Raw genomic sequence first — 21,244 nt, forward strand, 5'->3', positions numbered from 1 at the left:
CTGCTGGTCACTTCCGGGGTGCAGCGCAGTCCACGGTGCCAGGACAGGCGGAAAGCCTGTCTCCGCACCCTGGCTGTGCCGCTGACCGGTAGCCGCCAGAGGTAAGTCTGCACCCCAACCCCGTGCCCCAATCCCCTGCCCCATCCCTGAGCCCTCCCCAAACCTGGAACCCCTTCCTGCACCCCAAGCCTCTCATCCCAGCCCCAGAGCCCCCACCCCGCAGCCCTCACTCCTGCACCCCAACCCTCTGCCCCAGCCCTGAGCCCCTCCCACATCCCAAGCCCCTCATCCCCAGCTCCATTGGGTCGCGGACGTCAACAGTTTTCTTCAACTGGGTCCCCAGAAAAAAAACTTTGAAAATCACTGGTCTAAGGGGACTGTCTGTGACTCCATGGTAAGCTTGTTATAGTGATCCAGAAGTTCATTTTTATTACTGCCTTGGTGAATCTAATTTTAGAACACACCACCGGTTTGGGGTGTCTACCCTGCATCTTAACAGTCTGCCCTGAGGTTGGTATTCTTGCTTGTAAGACATTCCAGACAGGGTGACACAGACAACCAACTGTGAGAGGAGTGCAGTGGAGGGAAAGGGGAGTGGCATGTTAAAGGGACATTTGTCCATTGGACTTTCACACCAGAGGTGGGTAACTGAGGCAAAGGACACTGCCCAATGTGCTGTGGGGTGGGTGTTTACTTATGGTTTACATGCTTTTGAATTGTTGTTGCGGTGTTTTCCCAAATGAATGCTGGTTTCCCTTTCCCTTTTAATAAAAGTTTTCTTTTGTGATATGCAGACTCAGTGCTTGCGAGTGGGGAAGTGTTGCCTCTTAGAGGCACCTAGGGGTGGTATTTAGTTTTCCCACATTACTGGGTGAAGGCTTGAGCCATTTCTGTTTTGCTATGTTAAGAGAGCCCCTAGAAGATATTGAACCCATCCCTTGTCCTGCGGACACCACCTCATAGAGGGGTTACAGGTAATACATTTAAAACAAATTACAAAGGTCAGATATTGTCAGTTGCAGCAGCAACATAAATAGCAAGCAATACAATGTATTTCATATTCATTTCTAAACAGCCTTGCCCCAGCAGAGAGAGAGAAGAAATGCCAACTGAAAGTAATTGCTAAATCTTTTTTCTGAAATGGGTGTAGTAACTTTCACATAGTACAGAGCACAGGCAATTGCATAATGTAACCTGAAGAGAATACAAAGAATTTCCAGCTCTCTGGGAGGTTGTTGTTAAGAAGAAACACTTCATTGCTGGGATACAGCTAACTATGCCCTCCCATGAGTCAGTGTACAATTCCACTGTGTGTACGTATGCTCCATAGCAACAGCACATTAGCAAGTGGGGAGGCTCAAGGGAGCTGTTTGTTTGGAGGTTTCCCTTCTCTTACAGAGAAAATTAAATTACATGAAAAAGACTGATGGGCAATAATGAAATGAAAACCTCAGCAGGCAAAGTGGGGAATAGGGAGAGATGAGGTGTCTCCAGGGCTCTGGAGTTTTTGCTGGGTTTGCAAGAATTGCTGTAGCAGCTGAGGAATTCAGAGTGCCCAGGAAGACAGCAAACTCAAAAACCTGCTAAGAGAGCAAGCACGTCTCCCAGCTCCTTGTGCCCCAGGCTTCTCTGCAGGACCTGCAACAGAGTTTACAGTTGGAGCTTACGCTCTCCCCAAAAGGGTGAGTTTCTAACTCCAATAATTGCAAATCTGAGTAAGGGATAATGACAGAGACAATCATAAAAACTCTCAGGATAGTTGTATTAAGGACAAATAGAGAGGGGCTTTTATTGTTTTGCAAACCACCAGCTGGGGTAGTTTTGCAAAACTAAAGCTGTGGGTAGTTTGGATCTAACTACGTCCCATTTTAACTGAATTTGCAAAAACTTGAGATGGGAAGCAATTGGATGTACTGCTAGTCAAAAGTCCCCTGTTCTGTAGTGTTGGATGCTATAAATGGAAAAAAAACTTGAAGGTGTAGTAAATGTGCACCTTTCTTTTAATGTTACAAGGACAGTTTGTGAACTTCACTGTCCAGCTGTCAGTCATCTTCTATCTCATTGTCTTAGGTTACTTTGTGTGCTGCTGCAGATGGAGGCGGCAGGGGGATGCGTGACTGAATCAGGGGGCGGAGGTGAGCTCAGCCCTGCTACCCCTGAACCTGCACAGCGAGAAGCAGACCAAGAGCCAAGAGAGGCCTTAGCTGTCTCCAAGCCTGTCACTGAGCTCAGTCCGCCTCTTATCACTATCAGCAAAGGTAGGGGAGGAAAGAATGGAAACGCTTTATAGTGACACTGTCTGGGAAATGATTTTCTAGGAACAAAAAAAGAAACTCACTATTCAGTAGAATTTTTCACTTTAAAACAGGCCCCTGCACCTTTAGGGAAGGTAGGGCCTAGATTAACAAAGGCTCAGAATCACAAAGCTCACAGTGTTAAGCAGGGGTGCTGAAGGCCCAGAGGTTCAGCCTAATGAGGCAGTGAAGTTGCGTGGCTTATTCCGGAGAAAGAGTGAGACCCCTAGGGAGTCTGGCACCCTGAAGGGGTCCTCCCAGAGACTGTTCCAAAGCTGGGGCCATAGCACCGCTCCTGTGGATCTGTGACAACATTGTTCGGTACTTTCAATTAAATGATAAAGACAATAAGGCGAGGGCTTCTTTAGGAGACAGGAAAAGCAATATTTAGGAGTTATCTAATAACTAGCGCAAAAGAGGAAAGAGCTCAACAAAAATAGGTAGCAACAGATTCATAGAACTACAGATTAGAAAAAAATGTTGACAGATAACTAATACTATGGGGAAATTGAATATGCTGATGATAAACATTACTGAAAACCTCTAAGGTATACATAACAGAATTTCTATGAGAAAGAAAATACATGTGACAAGTTGTTGGTTCATGAACTTGAAGGGGTTCAAAAGCAATCTCACCAGTTAAAATGATCAGCAAGAGGAAGTTACACATCCTAGTGAAATATGTGTGTTTTCCATTGTAATTATAGTAACTTTCATATTCCGGTTATTCCATATGCTGAAGTTATTAAAACCTATCTGGAAGTAGGAGGCTTGCCAAAAATATGTGAGATTGATAATGAAAATTTAGATGAAGAAATAACAGAGAAGTTTTAGAGGCAATAGCAAGTATGAAAAGTGGTGAAATTCCATGGTCTAACGGGTTTCCAGCTTAATTTTAAAATGTATTTAGAAGGTATTAGTTGGGTCTTTAATGGATATTATTAATACTGCTATGGAAGCGTAGCCCTTTTTAATTATTTCCATCTTGCTCTGCCCTGACTGGCTGCAAAGCCTCTCAAATAAAATTTGAAACAAAAACCTTCACACCAAAATAGTCCTTTTCTCTCCAGGCATTTCAGCTGGGGTGCAGTTTTCCTAATGTTCCTCCACAGTTTGGAAGCAGTCAGAACATTTCAGTCTCATCCTCCCTTGCCTGGGAGAGTTTAGTCCATAGTGCACAAAGGAAGTCAACAAACTAGCATTGATATGTATAACAACCTGTCCTGAACTCAGAGGTCATCAGCCCTGATCCAGCAATGCACTTACGCATGTGCTTAGCTTTAAGCATCTGAGTAAATCCATTGTCTTCATTGGGACCACTCATACACTTAAAGGTAAGCACATTCTGGAGTGTTTTGCTGGTTCAGGGCTAGAGTTCTGAGCACTTTGCAGGACTGTGACCTTATTACTGATTAAACAAAGACTGTGAATGGCTAGCCAGCTACAAAAGCAGTTTCTCCTCCCTTGGTGTTCACACCTCAACTGCTAGAGGAGGGCCTCACCCTCCCTGATTGAACTAACCTCGTTATCTCCAGACTGATTCTTGCCTGCATATTTATACCTGCCTCTGGAAATTTCCATTACATGCGTCTGACGAAGTGGGTATTCACCCACGAAAGCTTATGCTCCAATACATCTGTTAGTCTATAAGGTGCCACAGGGCTCTTTGTTGCTTTTTACAGATCCAGACTAACACGGCTACCCCTCTGATACTTGACCTTATTACTATTGCTCCTTTGGCCTGAGCAGTTAACAGATAGTCTGGACATTGCAGCTTGCATGAGTGGCGGGTATCATAGGCTGGGGGAGGCTCTGCCTCCCCAAATAGTGAGGCATGGCCCCACCCATGCTCTGCTCTCAGGCTCCTTTCTGCCTGCTTCCCGCTTGTGGCTGGAGTCCATTTTCCCTCTGGGGTGGCCCCGGCTCGGGCTGTGCCACCAGCCCTCCTTGTGCTCCAGGACTGGGGGGCTGCAGCCACGCTGCCTGCCCTCCCAGTGCTCCGGGGCAGGGGAAGCTGCGTCTGCACTGCCAGCCTCCCTGTGCTCCGGGGTTGGGGGAGGGGAGCTAGGCTAGGGTGGGAGCTGGCGGCTCCGGTGGAGGGGCTCTGGCCTCCTGGCTCTGGTGGGGGTGTGTGTGGAAGGGCAGGGCCTCGGGTGGAAGGGGTATGGCTGAGGCCTAGCCTCCCCCACCTGGCGATTCATGCACTACCCATGGCAGCTTGTTTCCATTAGGAGAACTCCAAGCCTGCCTTTCCAGCTTCCACTCTGCCCAAAAAGCCACACTACCAGAATTTCTCCTGCTTTTTCTTTGCTTTGTGTCTGCTCTCTGGTTCACTGTTTACCCATGCTCTGATGGACAGCAGCAACCATATCAATCCCTGGCCCCTGAGTTTGCATTCACTTTAGACCTTGGGCAATGGCATTCATTGTTTTAGCTATCACTAAATGAAGGGGCATTTAATCGATCCCTCATTCACCTGAATGGAAGGTGACTAGCATGACCATCAGCTTCACTGTAGTTTCTGATTGATCAGACATGTTTGCTTGGAGCCTCCCAACATCCAGCATAACAATATAGTGCTGAATCAGGGTCTCAACATCCAAATGTCCTAATAGCCAGACACACTCACAGACTCTTCCATTCCACAACAGACTCCCTGTCTATTCCAATATACAGCCACCTACCATGCATGCACCCAGTTCTTCACAGTCACACACAAGCTCAGGGCATCTGCACCTATACTTCCCCTCAGTGGTCCAGCAAAGGCACCCACTCTCAGGCTTCCAGCTCCCGAGCCATTGCTTTCTTGGGTGGAGTCCTGTGTCCCTGTCTCTCCTGACCAGAGTATCTCTAGGTTGAACAGTTCCTTGTCTTCACTGTGTTACTCCCAGCAAAGAAGAGTCTGCCTAAGCAGGCCTGTTTGCCTCCCCCCTCAGTGACAGTACACAGCGTGACTGCCCATAGTTATAAGTTATCACACAAGTTTTCCTAAGCAAGCATATTTTATTCTTAAGGTAAAAGCACTACAGAGAAAACACATTAAAACAATAAAAGAACCCATACCCATGCTAATAAGCTTACCAGAGATCACCCTCCACCCCCTGCCCAAAGGCTCTGGTCAGAGTGTCAGTCCTTCCAACCGTTCCCTATGAATCCCCTCCCCCTGCTGTAGAATGGAGATCTTGTCCATTTGCTGGATCAGATCAAAAGCTCTGAGGCTGTTTAAAACCAGGTTACTTATCCAGAAATCCGCTCTTTGTCTGTTGGTCCCGGGAGAATCCAGTCTGAACAATATATGTGAACCTCTCTAGGATGGTGGCTTCAAAGGACTGATAACTGAAAGAATTACTTTTGCAGACACTATCCTAGAGCAGTTTCATATTATCTCACAATAACACTTGAACAATTACATTTTGAATAGTATGGACCCCCAAAGTATTTAACTCAATTCAGTAAGGTTTGTCCAGGATATTGTTAATTTATCATGTTAACGTTGTGTGTTAGTGTGACTGTGAGGAAAAGGATTTGCATTGTGGATAATTGTGTTTTGGAAAAGAAAGCAACTTTGTTGTGTGGCTGAGGAGTCTATGAGTGTGTTTGTGTGGTAAGGCATGTAAATGGATGTTGATACTGGTTTACCGGGTGATTCCCTTCATTTTTAATAATTATGTTTAGAGGAAATGCACTTAAGCAACCTCATGTATGGGAATATTACATCAACAAGGGAGCAAGAAAAACATATTTTTAATATGAGAGAGAGAAAGACCATTCAGGACAATAAAGGATACTCTATCCAGAAACTGGAATTTTTTAAAAATTAGTCAACTTAAAAAAAAATCAAGTTCACAGAGTGCTTTTAATTTTTAGAGGGGCACGATTTTAGTTTATGTCTGTGTTATTTATCTGGAATCACACAGTATAGGATTCTTTCACACCAGTGATATGGAATATTGATGAAGCATCGATGTATGCTTTTTAAAGCTAGCTCTAGGGCTGGTCAAAATTTTTCTGTCAAAACTGAAACAGAAAATTGGGTTTATCAACTAAACTGCAACTCCCATGAGGCACTGTGTAGGTGTTTTGAATCAAAAATGTTTATTTTCAGCTGCAAGCTTTTGGCTGATAATGTTAGGTTTTCAGCTAGAATTTTTTAAGTTTTTGACTGAAATTTTTAAATTTTAATTTTTTGTCAAAATTTTCCATGGGAAAAAAGACAGTATTCCAACTTACTCTAAATAGTACATATGACTGAAAAGTGGATTTTATTATTATTTAATATTGGTATTATGATAGCATCCAGAGGCCCAATCAGGACCAGGGCTTCGTTATTCTAGATGCTGTACAAACATACATGAAGACACAATCCCTCCCTCAATGAGCTTGCAAGACAAGTGACATACAAAGGGTAGTGGGAGACCGTTACAATTAAATATATACATTTACAATTTTCTTCTTCTAATAATTATGAATAGTCCAGTTCATAGAATATCAGGGTTGGAAGGGACCTCAGGAGGTCATTTAGTCCAACTCCCTGCTTAAAGCAGGACTAATCCTCATACAGATTTTTGCTTTAAATCCCTAAATAGCCCCCTTAAGGATTGAACTCACAACTCTAGGTTTAGCAGGCCAATGCTCAAACCACTGAGCTATCCCTCCCCCTGCAAACATTACTTTCCTTGAGGAGTGCTGCACTCCAAATTAAAAGTACTGCTCACAGGGTAAGGTACAATTTGAGTAAGGGTAGCAAAATCAAGCCCAAAGACATTGATTTCTTAGAGACACTGTGACAGAGGTAGGTCTTGAGGAGAGAGTAGTGGCACTGTGGATTAGTTCAGGGAAATATTTGCATTCTTCCTGTCAAATACATATGCATGTATTTGTTTAATTTATGCTTGCAGTGTTACAATTTTTTTCAATTAACATGTAACAAAAAAATCCCCAAAATGATTGTGCATGTGGTACTATTCTGTTGTTAAATAGATACTCAGTTTCACTTGCACCAAGGAAGGGCTCGCTGATCTATAATTCCCAGAATTTTCCTTAGTTCCTTTTCAAAGATAGATGCTTTATAGCAACTTTCCTATCATCACTTGTGATTGCTGGTGTTAAAGATGCACTGTATTGCATATACAACCAGTTAATATGAATAACTATAGCTTGCCATTTCTTTATCCTAGATGGTGAAGGAAAGGGCCACAGGCGTAGAGGTGCCTTTAAGAAGAACACTGAGCCAAGATCAGCTATAACAGTGTCATCTTCAACTGCTGCTGTTTCGGCAAGTGATTTCACTTTAAAATCTCTTGTCACCTAACTTTTGTCTTTTAACTATCAAAGCTTTTCCTTTACAGATCATTCTTGAAGGGTTCATTGTCAAAATGCAGTTGCTAAATTTGGTACAGACCTGCAAGGTGCTAAGGCCTGGATCCTCAAAGATATTTAGGTGCTTAATTCTCTTTGAAATCAATGGGAGTTTGGCACCTGCATACCTTTGAGGATCTGGGCCTAAGTGCCTTTTGGGTGGTGCCGAGTTCCTTCAACCTCTGTTGACAGCAATGAACAGCAGTTCCTAGGAAGCCCTCATGACATGTGCAGAAGCAGGCCTGTTATTTTCTGTGGTTACAGTATTTTTATATTTGGTTTCTGTGTCTCACACAGTGGTTCACCTCTTTTCTTTGTCTTCATAGGTTAAAGATAACCTAGGAAGACCTGACTAAGTGCTTCACAAACAAAGTGAAGGAAGCTTACACTAGGAGTGTATCCTCATTCTGCTCCCATTCATGATCTGAATAAAAATGTCAATCTGCTGTATAGCTTCTCTGTGTCACAATCCTCACTCAGAAAATAATTTAAAATATCCTACAGCAGTGGAATTGTCAAAAAACAACAACAACAAAACCTACATCAGATGATATATATATAAAATGATGCTTGATTAGTCACCTAAATAACCATATTAAGAGACAAGGAGGGACTGAATTTCCAGTATTTTATCCATCAAAGAGATGATAAACTCTTACTGCAGTGACATTAGCTAGAGCACTAATTAAGAATGGCACCACTAACTGCTCTAAATTAAACTTAAATTCTCCTGTTATACCTAGCCAGTATCACTAATAATTGTACATTCAAGTGGTAAGTCTTCTGACTCTTGTTGAATGACATTTGGCTTGAGGGATACTGGAATTGGAACTTTCATCCTGGGCATATTGTAATACAAAACAAGAAAATCTGTTACTGGCATGGAAGTCAGAGCTATTACATTAATAACAGAGATGGCCCATGAATGGAAGAATTCTGTGTGGATCAGAAAAATGTGGCTCTTAGAGGCATAAGAATAGATCGGCCAAGTAACTAATTATTTAGCTCCTCTTCCTGTGTCCTGGGCTCAGAGAGGTAAGGGAAATGCTTCTGAGAGGTAGGAAAGGATGCTTAGAAACATCAGGATAGATTTTCTGGTGCAAGACTAAAGTGTAGAGGAAAAGGTGGCTTTAAGTCACATTTATGCTCCCCAATTCAGTGACCAAGTGGGGGTCAACCCAATCTCTGAGGTAATTAAGAGCATGCTAACAGCTGCTATAATTTGTACCTGACTGTCCCGTACCCCAAGAACTGTTCCATTAGCTGGAGATTGCTGGAGTATAAGGACACTGTGGCTGCATCCCATTTTTCCCAGCCATACCTCCTGCACTGGGAACAGGGAGGAGGGGAGTTGTAAGAGCAACTAAGGCAGCCCCATACCACACAAGCAGTTTCCTGCAGATGAAGGGAATGCTCAGGTTGGTGGTTAAGATGGCTATATGACTGCTTTGTGCTGCAGGACCCTGCAAACCAGAGGACCTGGCTCATTGGAATGAATCTTTACTTTTCATTTTTCTATGAGGTGTATATTTCTTCTTATAAAATTGGTAAAGATTTGCTATTTGTTCTAAAATTTCTTCTTCACCATGTGCTTTCCTCCTTATTATTCAGATCTGAAGATTGTTTAAAAATCCTTTGTATGGGCTTTTCTCTTTCCATTTCTATTACAGTCCTTCTCTGAGCTGCATCTGAAAGCCCAGTTAAACATGTTCCAGTAAGAGAGGAGAGTGAGGCTGATGGTGATTTTGCTGTGGAGCTGTTTGTTTGTTTCTGCTGAGTAGCACTCTTGCAATGGTAGTTCACAGTGCTGACAGTAGAGATGGGCATGGACCAAAAGCTGAGAAATAAACACTTAGAGGTTTGGAAGCTGGATTCCCAGAGTTCAGCATCTATGGATTAGGTCCAGTTTTGACATACGTTTTTATTGTGAATTTAGGTCTGAGTACACCTCTATTTCTGAGGTGCAGATGTGAAGTTTTAATTGTACTGGCCCTATAATGTGTAATATTTTTGCCTTGGAGAGTTCCCTAGAACTGATGTTCCTCTCTTTTTTTTATTTAACTTTTTAATGATATTTTCTTGTACAATATTGTAGATATCAATCTATGCAACTATTTGTATCATTACTGTAAAATAAAAACTTTAAAAAAATGTAAAATGTGTTAAAAAGCATTTCACTAAGCCAAGTAATGTACCTTCCATCAAATCTCCCTGTTTAAATAATTTTTGAAACTGTCTTAAAAAGCAACAGCATATGCTGCTTAAATTTTAAATGAAAAAAAGGGTGCTGAAAAATAATATATTTTCTAAAACATTTTTATCTTCTAGCCAAATGGGAAGAAAAATGTAGTGTTATCCAGTGAAGCTAAGAAAGAATTGGCCAAGCAGGCCAAAGTCACCAAGGAGGAGAGAAGAGCTCAGTTAGACGACAGACACAAGTATTTGATATTAAGATTAGCAGATGGGATAGGCTTAAATGAACAGGAAGTAGAGGACTTCGTTATTTCTGATGAAAAGGTAATATTTATTTTGTATCTATTAAATGTTTCCTAAATTGCCATACATCAGATTTTTCTCAGAATATTTTATAATTAACTAGCACTGTAATTTTGTTTTAGTTTCAGCTTGTAGGAGAATTCTTTGCAGAGAACGGACTTAAAAAGTTACTTTTCTTTTACCAAGATGCATGGCAGGTATGTTTCTAGCATTACTGTTGCAAATAGCAAAGTTAGATTAAAACATTTTTGAAAGGAAATTGCATATTTATTAGAAAGCTCAGAAAATCTTAAAGAGCATTCTCTTACATGTACATTTGTATTTACAAACCATAGGTCTAATTCTGCTCCTTCTGAAGTCACTGGCAAAATCCCCATTGACTTCAGTGGGAACAGGAGCAGGCCTTCTTGGTATGGTATGGTATGGTACTATTCTTAATCTCAGTAGAAAACAGAAAACTCAGAAATGGCCAAATGAGGAAGTTATCAAGATTTGAAAAGGGATTGACTGTTCACTTTGGTAAACTGTTCACTATGATAAGGCACTCAAAAACTAGAGGAACTAATTGTGAAAACAGGAGAATTGGACCAACTATTTCATTCTTCTCCTCTAGTCTGAACCATGCCCAGCTCTAGTGACAGGGAAGCACTGATTCAAGAGCAGGGGCGGGCTCTCTGCTCTTTCCATGCGGCTTTGAACGACCTGCTCTCATGAAGGAGGCTTGCCTATGAAACATTGCAGACTAAGTTTTCTGACTTTTTTTTCCCTTCCTCCTCTGAGTTTTTCTGTGAGAGGGGAACTTTTAAACCAATTGCAGGAGGCTGTGATTGTGCACACGTTACTCTGATAATACTGAGCCAAGGATTATGTCTAGAGCTATGGATTCATCTCTGATTCAGAATAAACTATAGTTATAGTTCATACATTTAATTAGGATGAATTACATAATGATTAATAGCTTCCATGGAATTTTTATTTTAGTAACATCTTATTTATAATTTAATTGGCAGCAAAAGTCAAATGTTCCTTTGAGGACAGATGGGTCTTCCCCAAGTTCACTTTTGCAGAAGAAGTTATTTATTACCATGGGTTCTACCGAGGTATGATCCATTTATTCCTTAGATTAAATTTGTGAATGCTTTCATGATGGAAAATATGGTATACTGGTAAGTGCTAAATATTGTGCAATGTTAAAATAGCTTTATATAATTGTTAGATATACCAGTGTCTCCATAATTACAAGTTCTCCCACCAGATTATAAACTGAGACGGGAATTCTACAGGAAAGCTGACTTTGAAGGCAATGATGTTTAACAGATTTCAGAGCTTATTGTCAGGAGGAGAACTGGTCAAATAATTCATTGTTAATAGTATTGTAAGTGTTGGAAGTTTTTTTTAAACAAGTGCTTGTAATTCATGAATTATATTTTTCACTATTCAGTCATTTCTAGTTTAGAGGTAGAGCCCACAATAGAAAGAAATTTTTGTTCTTTAAAATGTACGTATGTTTTGAGAATGTATATTTTAAAGGATAAAAATTATGTATATTCGTCCAACAAAATACTTTTAGTTTTGATTCTATTCTATTCTATATGGGGAATACCTCCCCCATCACTGTTATATCTGAGCATCTTCTAGTAGTGCACTAAGTGACATTTGGGCTCACCCTCCAAATAGGAGTTGTGGGGGTAAACAACTTAATTAATTTTAATAGACAGCTGGACAAATTTTTGAATGCAGTTGTGTGATGAGGTTACTTGTGATGGTGGGGGGCAAGGTTCAACAGCTCTGGAGCTCACTTCTAATTTATATCTTATGTGGGAGAAAAACGAGTTCTCAATCTGAGGTTGGTTGCAACATGCCAGAGGCAGCTTTATTTTCTTTAACACTTGCAAGAGGAGAGTACTCACGGGCAGGGGTTCCCCTCCCGAGGCAGGTCTCCGTTAGATAAACAATTAAGGCAAGCATTTATACCTTTTGTGACATACAGTAATGATCAACAACTGCATTTTGTTTATACATATTCCTTTCTGATATCTTACTTTTCTCAGCAATTTCTGCTACAGTCTGCATTCTAATCTTATCTAACAAGGTCGAAAAACAGCATCTCTTACAGTTATTTTCCACTTGCCCTGGCCCTCCTTGGAAGTCTCGCGTTATTAGCTGTTAGAGTTAGCCTGACTCTTGCTCTTCCTGGAAGACTAAGATGTCTGCTCTTTCCCCAACTTCCACACTTATGTTCCTAAAGCTCATGCTTCAGGGTTTCAGCCTGCCACTAGCAGGAGTCAGGAAAGGATCACCCCAATGTATTCTGGGAGAGGTTTTTTATCTTTTTCCTCTGTAGCACCAGGGATGGCCACAGCTCTCTCTCAGGGGCTTGGCTGGCTGATTCTTGCTCATATGCTCAGTGTCCAACTGATCACCAGATGTGAGTCAGGATGGAATTTTCCCCCAGGTCAGATTGGCAATGATTTTGGGGAGGGGCTGGGGTTGCATTTGTCTGCAATGTGTGGGTGCAAGTCACTTGGCAGAAGTATCTGGATATATTTAATTTAACTATTTCCCTGCCATTGAGTACTGGTGCACCTCGGTCCCTCCTATTCTCTGTCTGTGGCACATAATTGTCTAATCTCTTGTGGGTTGTAATACTTGCCTCTCATTTCGGTTGTTGAGTTTAGTCTGCAGGTGCTGGGTGATGCTGGTGGTCTGTGATATACAAGAGGTCAGACTAGAAGATTTAATGCTCCTTTCTGACCGTAAACTCTATGACTTTGTCAGCAGGGTCCACATGATCAGGTAGTGCACAGCAGGCTGGTGCAGGGTAGATTGGCACCCTGGCTTGTTGCAAACTAAGTGTTTGTGTAGACAAGCCTTCAGAAAAGGCATGTTAAAAAAGAGTGTCTTGCACTTGGAGCACATGGTGGTGAGGTTTGTGATGATCTTTAGTTCCTGGGGAAGTTCATTCCATAGTCTAAAACCATGAAAGCTCAGTCTGTTGCACAGATGAGCTTTACCTTAGTGCAGAAAGTCCTGCTGTGCCTAAGGAGTCGAGTCATGGTCCTTGTTCTGGAGTTTTAGCGATCTTTTAGATATGCTGTGCCCTGGCCATTGAGTGCCTTCAAGATAAGAACAGAGACCTTGAACTTGGCTTAACGTTCTATGGGAAGCCAGGGTAGAGAGCTAAGGACAGGTGTGATGGCCTGTGTTGCTGAGGAGATGCACTGCAGTGTTCTGTACTTGTTGGAGTTTCCTAATGGATGGTGATTTCATGCCCACAGGGCCGGCCTTAGGACTGGGCAAATGAGGCCCATGCCCAGGCTGCCGTAGCCAGGGGGGCGCCACAAGGGGCTTGAGCTTCCCCTGACTGGCTGTGGCAGGACCCCTCTCTTCTCTGGCCCCTCCCCCGTACTGGGCCGGTGGGCTTCTCCACACCCCTACCCCCCTGGCCCTCCCTCCCTCACTCCTCAGCCAGCCAGCTGAGAGCTCCAGCTCTGTCCCAGCCCCGAGGAGCCCAGAGTGGCACAGCCGGGGCTGGTCACTGGTGGCGTGGCCCACCGCTTGCTGCCCGGAGTGGAGCTGAGACCCTCCCTGCCTGCGGTCCTGCACCGCTTGGTCTCCGGCGGGGCTTGGCCGGGCTGGGGCCAGGAGGAGCGAAGCTTCCACGTGGTGGTGGGGAAACTGGGAGGGGGGACTTAAAGTGACAGTGTGCTCACTTTATTTTGACCATCTCTAGTTGCCTATATCTGTATGGTGTCTAGCACAGTCGGAATCTCATCTTTGATTGCGGTTCTTAAGTGATACCGTAATATAAATAAATAATAAAGAGAAACATGGAGCACAGAATTTTATTCAGATTTAAAGATTTTCATTTTATTTGTAAGCTCATTTAGCTGTAGATACTTGTAATTTATCTGAGTGTTGTCTGAGAAACTGATAGTGCAGTTTGCCCATGGTTCTAATCCACCAGAAGGGAAAAAGCTGATATTAGACATTTAAAAATGTATTTGGATTGAAAAAAATACACTTTTAGGGATTTTTTTTAATTAAATAAATGGAAGGAAAGAATATTCCAAAATGGTTCATTCTGGCCTAAAAATACAATGAATCTATGAAAGTATTTCAAATGCTTAAAAATTGAACATTTCCTCAAGTATGCTCAATGAATTAATGCCAGCTGAGAAACAAAGCTGAGTGATCGATATTTGAGAATCAGTTATTTGCCTATAAACGTACAGTAGTCTCAGTAAATAGTTTGTTAAATATTTTCAAGTAATTGATTTTTCTTTATAATTTAGTTTTTGTCTCTTTCCAATTTGTTGAGTATATTATTTTTACTTGTATGTATTATATCTGTCTTTTTTTACAGGGCTTAACAGGAACTTGTGCATTTTTTCTAAGGACTACAGATAAAGCAATAACTACAGCAAATATCTCTCAGGTCAGGCAAAAATCAGATAATATTTACAGCTTCCTTAAAATTTAGGACTTGATCCTACAAATCTTTACTCACACAACTAGTCTCAATGGAGTCAGATAAAGCAGCAGGGAGTATTTGCATGAAAAGGGCTACTTGGATATGTTAGGATGTTCCTTTATGATCTGGAAAAATATTTACAGCCTAGCAGTGTTCTGATGTGAATAATTATGCAGGTAGCTATTCACAGGATTTATGATGAACATCAGAAAAGATGTAATAACACATTGTATGAGTAAAATTCCCTTATTTTCCGAAGTGAAAATGTAAAATTCAATAGAGAAATGTTTAAACCTGAAGACTACACATATGACTAATTCTTACTCATGCAAGTAACCCAAATAAAGTAAATGGGGCTGATCACATGAGTAAGGGTTGTGGGCTGAGGCCTAAATCCAGAATCATAATCAGAGGATTAAGGAAGGATACTTGGGATTCAGGCCCCGTCGTCTAAGCCGGTGTGAGCAAACTTTTTGGCCTGAGGGCCACATCTGGGTATAGAAATTGTATGGTGGGCCAGGAATGCTCACGAAATTGGGGGTTGGGGTGTGGGGGAGGGGGTGAGGGCTCCGGCTGGGGTTGTGGGCTCTGGGGTGGGGCCAGAAATGAGGAGTTCAGGGCAGAGCCGTAACGAGGAATTTTTGTGCCTGAGGCAAGGGCCGGCTCCAGGGTCTTCGGCGGCAATTCTCGGAGGGAAGGACCTGCCGCCGAATTGCTGCTGCCGCTCCATTCATTGTTTGGCGGCAATTCGGCGGCGGGTCCCTTAGTCCCTATCGGAGAGAAGGACCCGCCGCCGAATTGCCACCGAAGAATGAATTAAGCGGTGGTGGCAATTCCGCGGCAGGTCCTTCCCTCTGAGAGGGACTCAGGGACCTGCTGCCGAAGAAGCGGCGGCGGTAGAGCTGCCGCCGAAGCGCCGCTGATCGCGGCTTTTTTTTTCTTTTTCCTCCGCCCTGCTTGGGCGGTAGAGCTGCGCCCCTTCGCTTTGCACACCCGAGGCGAGTGCCTCACTCGCCTCGCCCTTGTTACGGCACCGGTTCAGGGTGCAGGAGGGTGCTCCGGGCTGGGATCGAGGGGTTTGGAGGGTGGGAGGGGGATCAGGGCTGGGGCAGGGGGTTGGGGCGCAGGGGATGAGTGGGTGAAGGTTTTGGCTGGGGGTGCAGACTCTGGGGTGGTGCTGGGGATGAGGGGTTTGGGATGTATGAGGGTGCTCTGGGCTGGGACCGAGGGGTTTGGAGGGCAGGAGGGGGATCAGGACTGGGGCAGGGGGTTGGGATGCGGAAGGGGCTCGGGTGCAGGCTTTGGGTGGCACTTACCTCAAGCAGCTTCTGGAAGCAGCGACATGTCTCCCCTCCAGCTCCTACATGGAGGCGTGGCTAGGTGGCTCTGTGTGCTGCCCCGTCTGCAGGCGCCACCCCTGCAGCTCCCATTGGCCGCAGTTCCCGGCCAATGGGAGCTGCAGAGCCAGCGCTTGGGGTGGGGGCAGTGTGTGAGCCCCCTGGCTGCCCCTATGTGTAGCAGCCAGTGGGTGGACATGTCCCTGCTTCCGAGAGCCATGCGAAGCCATGGCACAAACGGAGGGGGGCAAGCCCCAGACCCTGCTCCCCAGTGGGAGCTCAAGGACCGGATTAAAAGGTCTGACGCGCCAGATGTGGCCTGCGGGCCGTAGTTTGCCCACCCCTGGTCTAAGCAGACTCAACATAGTGAGTCAGTGAGACACTGAGTTTATTGGTGAGTGAGGAGGTCAATATTGTGGAATGCACTTGGAGGAAACAATGAGATAGACCTGTCTGGGGTAGGGAGGAACAGTTGTTTTGAGAGAGACGAGGATAAATGAATCAATAGAGTCTGAGAAGACGGTTCCATGATGTGAGAACATGAAGTTTTGGTGTATCCAGGCCCCATTTAATCTTTATCCACGAGTCAGAAGGACCTCAAATGGGAACAAATCAGTAGAATGCAGGAATAAAGAGAACTCTGCAGGATGCAGCTACTGAAGCTAGTGAACTTAGTCTTTCTAAAAGCCAAGAAATATACATGAATACCAGCAAATGTCTTAGATTGCCTTCACCTTATCTAGTAAAATATTTATAACAGCACCACTACAGAGAAGAGGGAGAGAGACATTTTCAGCAGAAATTTGAAAAAGGAGTTGAGGATGCTCAGCATAACTCAGGATTGTGTCCCTCCCCCCCCACCCCACTGCCAATTTCAACAGAAGCACGTTTCTGTCTCTAAGGCCCTCTGTCAAAAAAATCATTAAACTTGTGTTTAACTTAAGTATTTGCTTAACTTTAAGTGCTTTTCTGAATTGGAATGAACTTAATTTTGTGCTTAAATGCTTAAGTATTTTGCTTAACCAGGGCCTAAGTTAGCACACAGGCGAAATTGTGGCTTTGTTTCTTTAATAATTTTAAATTGTTTTCGTATTTTGTGACAATTTAAAATTAATTGATGGTTTATTTTTGCTTTTAAAACAAGGTGGTGTGACTATTTACTTTAAATTGTTTAATTTACCCCTCATCTTGAATCTGGGTGCATTAAACATCTGTGCCCAAATCTTGCAAACACTTATGCATGTGTTTAAATTTAGTCACATGAGTAGTCACGCTACTAATGTGAGTAAAGCTATGCATGTGTTTTAAATGTTTGCAGGATCAAGTCTTGGTAACACACAAACACAAGTGTTACTAACCATTGGCTCCAAGCCTTGCTTTCCTCTACTCACTGTCAATGCAAGTTCCTTTTCAGCTGCACAACCAAATTATGCAAACACCAAATTGAATAGATGCACCTTTAAGAACATTTTAAAATAGATATTCCCTAAAACTAAAGGCAAGATATAATCCAAAGCATATCCCTACCCAGCAAAATACAATTAAAATCTTTCAAGACATTTGTAGGGATTGTCATTTTCAGGAAACACTGAAATAGCTTTATAAAGGGAATCCAAACATGCCAAATTTAACATACAAAAATAAAAAAAGAGAGAATCTGAGTCTATACCCTTCCGAACTATTGATACATTTATTTTTGTAAAAGCTGATGAATTCTGTTGCACAGCTTCTTTCCTCATTCATCACTAATGGGTTAATACCCCCCACGTATGGACTTCAGGAGTGGTCAAGTGTTGCTTCTGGAGACTCCAGGACTATGCCCATCCTTCATCTGTGGCTACCAGATTTTCTGCCTTTGGCAGTAGAGCAAGTTGGTGGTTTAGTTTCTCCCAACTATTTTATTTTATTTTAATTGTTGTTCATTTTTGTGCAGAAGTGATTTATAATCTTCCTCCCTTCCTCTGCCTCTTCCCCTGGATGGGGTAAAGACCAATGTGATGGTCTCAGCCACCTGGATCCAGCACTGCAGTGCCTCCCTGCTGGACTCCTCTGCCTCTACTCAGGCATGGCAGAGATATCCCGCAAACACTGGGCTAAATCTAAGCAGTGTTCCCGGTGTGAGGCAGCTTTTACAAGCTCTACAGAGGGTTTACTATGCTCTGCCTGTTCTCAGCCAGCCGACCCTCACACTGCCAGAACACAGAGCTTAGAGTCGGTCAGGAATGTCAGGTCCCCATCCTGCCCCGAGGAACCGGGACTCCAACATGAAAAAGCCTGATTGGCAGCCTCTGAGCTTTTGGTCAGGGAATATAAGGACAAGGAGGACACTATCTGGGCAGCTCTCTGGGTAAGTCCTGCAACAGACCTGGCTGGGGGGGCGGGGGGAATGTCACTGAAAGGACCCAAGTTCCCCCCCACATACTGAAGTGGGTCCTTGACTCACTCAGGAACGAAGCAGGGCTCCTAATCTGCTCCTCTTCCTCCCACTGTGAATCGGGGGATTCTCATGGTACTCAGGGATAAGTGCTGCAAACCCCAGAGACTCTGGGTCACAAAAAGGAAAAACAATTGTGTCTTTCCCAAGGCAGCAATTTGTATTCTTAAATGAACATGTGAGGAGAAGATCAGGGGTTAAACCCCTTTTCCTTTTCCTTCCCTCCAGAAGGAGTGTTTTTTGGGGCTTTTCTCTTATACACAGGCTCTCACAGTGCGTGAATCAGGCTCACCGCCCTTTGCCCCCCACAGTATGTCTGGGTTTGCAGAAAAGCCTGACCCTCTTGTGCAGCCCTGCCTCAGATTGCAGCGTAATTGGAACTGTGCCTGGCTGGCTCTCAACCCAAGGATCCTCTCTCTGTCACAGACAAGGGCTTGGGTTCAGGCAGCAGTGGAATGGGATTTGTGCCTTGTGATCAGCCATAAACCCTTGCTCTGTCAAGGAAAAGGGCTGAGTCTGAAAGGCAGGGAAAGGTCTCTATTTTGCTGACCACTCCTCATCTGCTCCACAGACTGGCTCCACAAGCAAAAGGCGTATTTGAGCTGGTGTGTGACCAGAACAGAGGCACATGCAGACTCTGTTCCCACAGAGGTGCACCATCATGGGATCATAGAGGGGTAAATGAGAAATCCCTTCCTATGTTCAAAATGATCCTGATTTACTGAGTAAAGCCCTGAGCAGTACTAGGTTGTTCCTGCAGTACTTACTTGCATGCTAGCCAGCCTGAGGGAGCAGGCAGGCAGCCTTTCAGGCTCCCAGAGATATCTAGCAAGCTACTTCCCCAATTGCAGTATTTGGTCCATTACCCGCCCTTGGTTCGGTGGTCTCGAGGTCATGTTTAATAGCATACTACCTCTCCCCTGTAAAAAGCCAGGGGAAGTACCACATATGCGCCACCAACCCCCTCCACAAAACTGGCTGTACTCTTCCAAGACATGATGCCAGTGTCCTGCAAGGAACTCATTAATATTAATAAAACATCTTCCCTTTTAAGCATTATTAAATACACAGTTTCACATAGATGCCTCCTTGAGAACCATCATAACATCCAAATGAGGCCATCTGATTAAAACCAAATGTTAAACTAAAAGTCATATAAAACCAAAGAAATGATGTAAGTTTGGGGAGCCTAACATTGGTGAAACTGTAGCTCTATAGGTGAAAGACACAGTCACACCCTCAGAAAGGGACTTCCTTTCAAAAGTGCCCATAGACCATAAAACTGATGCCACACTGCACAGCAATTTCAAAGCTTCAGTGAAAGCTTTGCAGAGCAAAGATTTTTCATATATTCAGTAAGGAAAGCCCACATGGTGTAAACAAGTGGCTCATCATCTAGCATTATGATCCTGGCTTAGAGTGAGACATCTTAGGTTCTGTCCTGGTCAAATCCTTGATGTGATTTGTGATGTGCAATGGTTTCCAACTTGATGGGTACAAAGAAGCCATGTTACACTCAGGACAGCAACCAGTTATCCTAAACAGATACCTTTTGCATCCAAACTTACAGGTGAGGAACCATTTGAGGAAACAGTAGAGAAATTAGTAACTGAGAGTGCACAGAGACTTCAGTTTTTGTTATCAATGCCAGCACAGCAATCCGACCAATACCAATGGTATCCAAGAAGGGACTTTTCCCCTGGCAGAGGGAAAAATCAGGAGCAGAAGTTTCCAAAGAAATCTGGATATATTTTCCTCCAAAACAAAAAAATTGTCAGCATGACAAAGACAAAGAGCATTTGTGTATGAGAGCTCTGTACAAGACTCTTCCTTCTTATCCATCCTCTGCACCTAGAGCCTTGAGAAATAGGTGGTAGTAATCAGAGCAAGGGACAGCTCACAATTTACACACACATACTCCATGTATAGACAATTTACCAATCTGTAGCCTGTCCTGAGAAACAGACCCATTCATTACTGGGCAGCTGCTGGAAAGGATTTGTAGCTACCACTTCTTCAAAATCAAGAAGAGATTTTGATCCCAATGCTGAGAGTTGCTCACAGGGGTCAAAACAGACAAGGATCTGGCCATAATTTTACCACGATGGTAGAGATTAGCAAAGAACCAAAACTTCATTGCATCAGTCATTTCCTGGCCGTGGTCATTCATAGCCAATTGTTTCCAATGGCTTGGATTGCTCATGTCTTGCGTTGGCTTCATTCCTAAGTGGATCTTTCAAAATGTACCTGCAGAAATTCCTTCTGAAGACATGGAACTATGCACTTGATGCAATGCAAAATTAGGTGTCATTCTCAGATCACATCCAAATATCCCTTTGTGGGTAGGTAAGTACAAACACACTGAAAGGCAACCAAATTTTTCCTCTAGACCCTTTTATACTCACTATGGACACAAGCTTCCCAGGGTGGGGAGCATACTTGGAAGACAAATTTCCAAAATCTCAGAGAATGAACTAAATGGTTCACTTTGACATCTCTATCAGTGACATGTATGAACAACACCACCTCTCCCATCATGTCCATATGGTATCAGAGCAGTTGGCCATCGAGTCCAATATGTTGACTGTGACAGTGGCCTGTATCAGCTGCATCAGTAAAAGGTGCAAGAAACCACACAGTGGGCAATTACAATGCCCTCAAGAGAAGAGAAGTCACCTACTTTCTATTAGAGGTTGGCTTATAACTGAGGCATGAACGTTTAGTGTAACCAGAGGTCAGACTTCTCTGTGGCAAAGGAAATAGTTTTCTGAGCAGAGAAGAATCTGCAACCTTTCAAGACAGTTCACATGAAGGACACAGAAAAGAAGGAAAAGGGAGAGTTAGTCCTTCT

The 21,244-nt window shown here is 43.4% G+C and overlaps 1 protein-coding gene across 1 annotated transcript in view; it reads left to right on the forward strand.

Moving 5' to 3' along the window:
• The first annotated feature begins 2,092 nt into the window (after window positions 1–2,092).
• Window positions 2,093–21,244, forward strand: part of LOC112107756 (dynein heavy chain 5, axonemal-like) — a 273,895-nt gene continuing 254,743 nt past the window's right edge. Inside the window, exons 1-6 of the mRNA XM_026659242.1 lie at window positions 2,093–2,258; window positions 7,472–7,569; window positions 9,981–10,169; window positions 10,271–10,345; window positions 11,159–11,248; window positions 14,515–14,586. Of these exons, the coding sequence (XP_026515027.1) occupies window positions 2,093–2,258; window positions 7,472–7,569; window positions 9,981–10,169; window positions 10,271–10,345; window positions 11,159–11,248; window positions 14,515–14,586 (690 nt within the window). The remainder of the gene's footprint in view (window positions 2,259–7,471; window positions 7,570–9,980; window positions 10,170–10,270; window positions 10,346–11,158; window positions 11,249–14,514; window positions 14,587–21,244) is intronic.

The sequence above is a fragment of the Terrapene carolina genome, unplaced genomic scaffold (genome assembly GCF_002925995.2).
Source record: "Terrapene carolina triunguis isolate 2854851 unplaced genomic scaffold, T_m_triunguis-2.0 Scaffold613, whole genome shotgun sequence".
Lineage (NCBI taxonomy): Eukaryota > Metazoa > Chordata > Testudines > Emydidae > Terrapene > Terrapene triunguis.